Source organism: Wasmannia auropunctata, unplaced genomic scaffold (assembly GCF_000956235.1).
Source record: "Wasmannia auropunctata unplaced genomic scaffold, wasmannia.A_1.0 LD334201.1, whole genome shotgun sequence".
Lineage (NCBI taxonomy): Eukaryota > Metazoa > Arthropoda > Insecta > Hymenoptera > Formicidae > Wasmannia > Wasmannia auropunctata.
The window spans coordinates 17,363-22,097 of record NW_012028689.1 but is presented as its reverse complement, the minus strand read 5'-3'; the positions used below and the strand labels follow the sequence as shown (position 1 = coordinate 22,097).

General features: G+C 25.9%; 1 protein-coding gene across 1 annotated transcript; it reads left to right on the top strand.

Moving 5' to 3' along the window:
• Window positions 1-1,834: 1,834 nt before the first annotated feature.
• On the top strand, window positions 1,835-4,735 carry LOC105459240 (cytochrome P450 4V2-like; the record flags this gene model as incomplete). Its single annotated transcript, XM_011705110.1, has 3 exons — window positions 1,835-1,930; window positions 3,206-3,274; window positions 4,568-4,735. Coding segments are annotated over exons 1-3 (312 nt in total), but the record flags the coding sequence as incomplete, so codon positions are not given.

Below are 4,735 nucleotides of genomic sequence, written 5' to 3'. Positions count from 1 at the left end.
AACATCTGATGTTGCTTTTCGAAACTTATGTTTTACGGTTTCAAGCGACTTTGGTCTAGACGTTCTTCTTCAATTTCAAATTGTTTCTCGTACATTTCTTGCAGCATGTTTTCTATTTTGTCTTTTACTTTTATTTCTGGTTTTGTAATGGGAGTTTCGGGCACATTTAAAAATGTTGTAGTAAATAACACAATTATCATGTTTCTCGGATTGAACATTTTGCCTCTAAAAAATTATAAATAATAAATTGTAGTCATATAAACATCTTTAAAAATAAAAATAGTAAATATATTAAATATATAGTTACGCTTTATTGTATGCATACTTTATTAACATTATAGTGTTTATTATGTTAAAGACAAATACTTTAATTTATTCGTAAAGTGATAAATATATATTATAATATATTATTATTATTATACCTTTTTCTATTTTTGTTTTCCGTGAAAAATCCAAAAAGAAATATAATCTTATGTGGTACACAACGTTTGTATTATATATGATAACTGTTGTTTTTATTTACAAAAGTAAATAAAAACTAATAGGAATAATAAAACTTAATAGGAATAAGTACCAAAAACTTAATAGGAATAAGTACCAAAAGATTTTTCTGCAATATTAAAATAAAATATAAAATTCAATTAAGAATTTTATATAATTTATTTCTACAAGCTAAAAATTGAATTATGCGAAAAGTATAAATATTAATATAAATTTTAAAAATATTTAAAAAATATACTTACAAAATTGACTGTAGTGTTGTTGACTGTAGTTGATACATTGATACAGTGATACAGTGATGTTACTAGTACACGATGTTATCAATACATAACATCACGGTACACTGATCCTAACATTCGCACAGTGACAGCATTTTATATTGCCGCTTATTGCGTACTAACTCTACTGAAACATAAATATTTCCGTGATATTATATGCGATTATATGCAGACTGTTGCCGAAATAAGTTGTTTACATCGATTTGACTTGATCCTATGACATTCAAATTTTGCTTCGTAAGCATTGTCTAGCCGTGCGCGATAAAAACGATTCATATTTATACATACGCAGAATATTGCGGAAATAGATTTACCTTTATCGTTGTCCTCTATTAAATGCAAAAATGCGAGCAGAACGTGCTGCGTGAAGAATTGAGCGCAGCGTGGACACGGATGGTGTGCGTATAGAGACGTTTATAATTATTTTTCGAAAATGATACATGGTTGAATTTGTCTTAACATAATCTTTAATTTGGTAAAAAAAATTTGAAAAATTAAAAAAAATTAGTGGTGAGGATAAACAAAAAATTAACAATTAAAAAGTTATTTTAAATTATATTTATAAAATACTTTTTAAAGCTATTCAACTTTTGTTCAAAACATTTTATTCTATCTGTCGTAGTTTCGATGATATTCGCGTTAAAACATAAAAACCGATTTTTTTTTAAGGGTGTTTCACCTCTTAAAAAGTGCGTAAGAACACGAATATTTGATAGCTTAATTCTTGGTTTTGTCTAAAGAATAACATATTAAAAGCTCATCAAAATCGAAGTGGAACACTTCCGTTCCTTTCCTTGTGAGCCCTTTCTATTTAATGACACTAATCGACACAGATTATTTCTCTCTCTTCCTAAAGGCCAAAAAGAATAAAATAGTGTTTGTGTCCTCTTGTATTACTAAAGCATTCATTAAAATACTGCAGTTGTTTTACTTCTAAGAAACAGTATTCTAAACAGTTTTTTTTTGTATTTATTTACAATTTTATTTAAAAAATGTACTGTTTACGTTTAATTAATTATTTAATTTTTGTATACTTCTTGTAATACAATATAGATAAAACGTATTTTGACATCTTAATGGATTATACAAATCGTAAAGAAAGGTTAACAAGAGATAAGATTTGCAATAATGTACTAACGATGTTATTAACGGTATGTTTGCACAACGGTATAAATATAATAACACAGTTGACACTTAGGAGTTTATGCATTTTAGGCAATTTCGGAAGAGATTGTTGGATTCGTCTTTTGTTAAATCCGAAAGTCATAATTAAATAGTTCAATCCGGGAAATATAATTTTGGAGTATATTTGGACAAAAGAAAACAATGATTGATTTTAACATTTTGTCCAGTCTGCATGTCTGTGAATATTTTTTTGTTTATTTTAAATTATGTTTTGATGTTACTTAAGTTCTTCGTTCTTATCAAAACTTTGCCTCCAAGTTACTTTAAGCTATGTATACATTTTAACATTCTGTATCGAAATATCTCGAAAACTACAAAAGATGCGGAAAAATGTTTCAGACAAAAGTTGTAAAGGTTTGAAGGGGAACATAAAAATAATTTAAAAAAAATCAGTTTTTTAAAATCATAAATAATAATTCTTTTTTGTTGAAATAAATCCTAAAATTATATTTCCCGGATACAAACAAAGACTAATTTTATTGTGATTTTTTTATTCAGCAAGTAAAATTGAATAAAAAAATGATGAATTAAATAATCCTTGTGTGCTTCTCAAATCGTCTAAAATGCATAGGTAAATTTCATTGTGGACAAAACACTGTAAGAAAACTCTTTTAGTACGAGGAGAAATGGAATGATATAGAGTTAGTTCAATTTTTTTATTTATAAAATTTCAAAATTTGATTATAAAATAAATGAAGAATTGATTTATTTTTGTTCGCATTATCAAATTTTTTAAAAACTATTAGCTTGATAATATCACAAAATGCACTAAAAGAAATAAATGAAAAAAATGTTCAATTGCTAAAGCAAGGTTTGAAAGAAAATGGATAATTTTTCATTAATTTAATTCAATTTTAAATGAAACTTTATTTCAACTTAAAAATAAGAATTTTTAAAATAAATTGTTCTAAAGCAACTTTACTCATACTTTGATTGCTATATCAAGTGAACATTTTTCTTTTTTTTTTAACGCGGTTTGGTGATGTAATCAAATTAATAATCTCAAAAAATTCGGTAATGCGAATGAAAGTAAATCAATTTTTTATTTATTTTATACTCAAACTTTGAAGCTTTATAAATAAAAATTTCGAACTAATCTCACACAAATCCTTTGGCATATCATTTCTCCTCACCTAATACTAATAGAATTTTCTTACAATATTTTGTCCAAAATGAATTTTTTTCAAAATTGTTCTAGTATTATTATAAATAAATATTTAAATAAATGTTCATGTATGTAGGCCAGTGAATCAATCGCTACTACAATGAATTTTGTTATCTTCATGTTAGCAAATTATCCAGAAATACAAGTAAGTATATACAGTGTATACATATATTTATATATTCCAAGTAAATTGAATGTATTAGTTAATTAAACAAAGTGTTGTAAACAACATAATTTAAAAATGTAAAAAATTGCAAAAGGTACACATTGTATTGTAATACTTAAAAAATATGCGTTTTACATTGTGATAATTTTTAGCATTGCTTGATTTTTAACGAAACATTATATTAATACTGTTTATTGTTAACATATCTTACATTTGATTTACATATAAATATATTTCAAAACGTTTAAGTTTATAGTACGTTGATTAACATCAAACTATATACATTTTGCATATTTCTTAAACTCATTTTACAATGTGCGTAACATTTTATTTAAGGTAAAAATTTTAATAAAATTGTGCAAATATTTAGATTAGGACTGTTACACTCGTTTATGACCAGCAATAGAAATAAAATCGAAGGAACACACATTGATCGGAAAAGTAGTCACTATTAAAAAAAAGAAATAACATATATGAAAGTATACTTTATGAGGTATTGATCAAAAGTCTCAACCTTCTAAAATCGCTAGTTTTTACACTGTCAGCACCATAAAGACTGCTTGAAATTACTTTATTTTAGAAAATCATTACTTATTGAGATGTGCATCAAATATAGGAATCTTCAATATAGGCATCTTTAATATGATAGAGAGAGAGAGAGAGAGAGAGAGAGAGAGAGAGAGAGGAGAGAGAGAAAGCATACTTTTATGATTTTGTAAAATAAAGTGATTTTAAGCAGTCTTTATGAGCTGACAATGTAAAAATTAGCGGTTTTAGAAGGTTGATGCCATTGAGACTTTTGATCAGTACTTTATAAAGTATACTTACGCACATGTTACTTCTATTTTAACGGTGGCAACTTTTCCATATGATTAGTGCGTGATTCTTTCAATCGCTATTATTAAAAAATCTATATTTTATGTTGCAAATATTCTTTTTAGCTCTAACGACTTATGCATTAATATCTATTGACTTTTTTTAATTTGCGTGAATAATATGTGTATCAACCTTTGTTTTTACCGTTGAATATTATGTACAAAATTTTTAGTTTTAACTTGTTTAAATAGTGTATAATCACTAAAGATGACCATATTAAAGATTGAAACATTTGAGTTTGTTTTCATGTTTTATTCATTACACATCTATTAGTTTATATAACTGACAAGGACATCCAGTCAGGCTCGTTATCTCTTGTACTTTTTTTTATTGAATTTAAAAAATCTGTAATATATTATTTTGCATACATTTATATAAAATATTTCATTTAAAAAGGAAAAAGCACATAAAGAATTGTTGGAAATTTATGGCACAGAAACTGTAAACTCTGCACCAGTTAAATACAACGATTTACAAAATATGCATTATTTGGACCGAGTTATCAAGGAAACTCTAAGAATTTTCCCTCCTGCCCCATTAATTGCACGAAAAGTAATGGAAGAT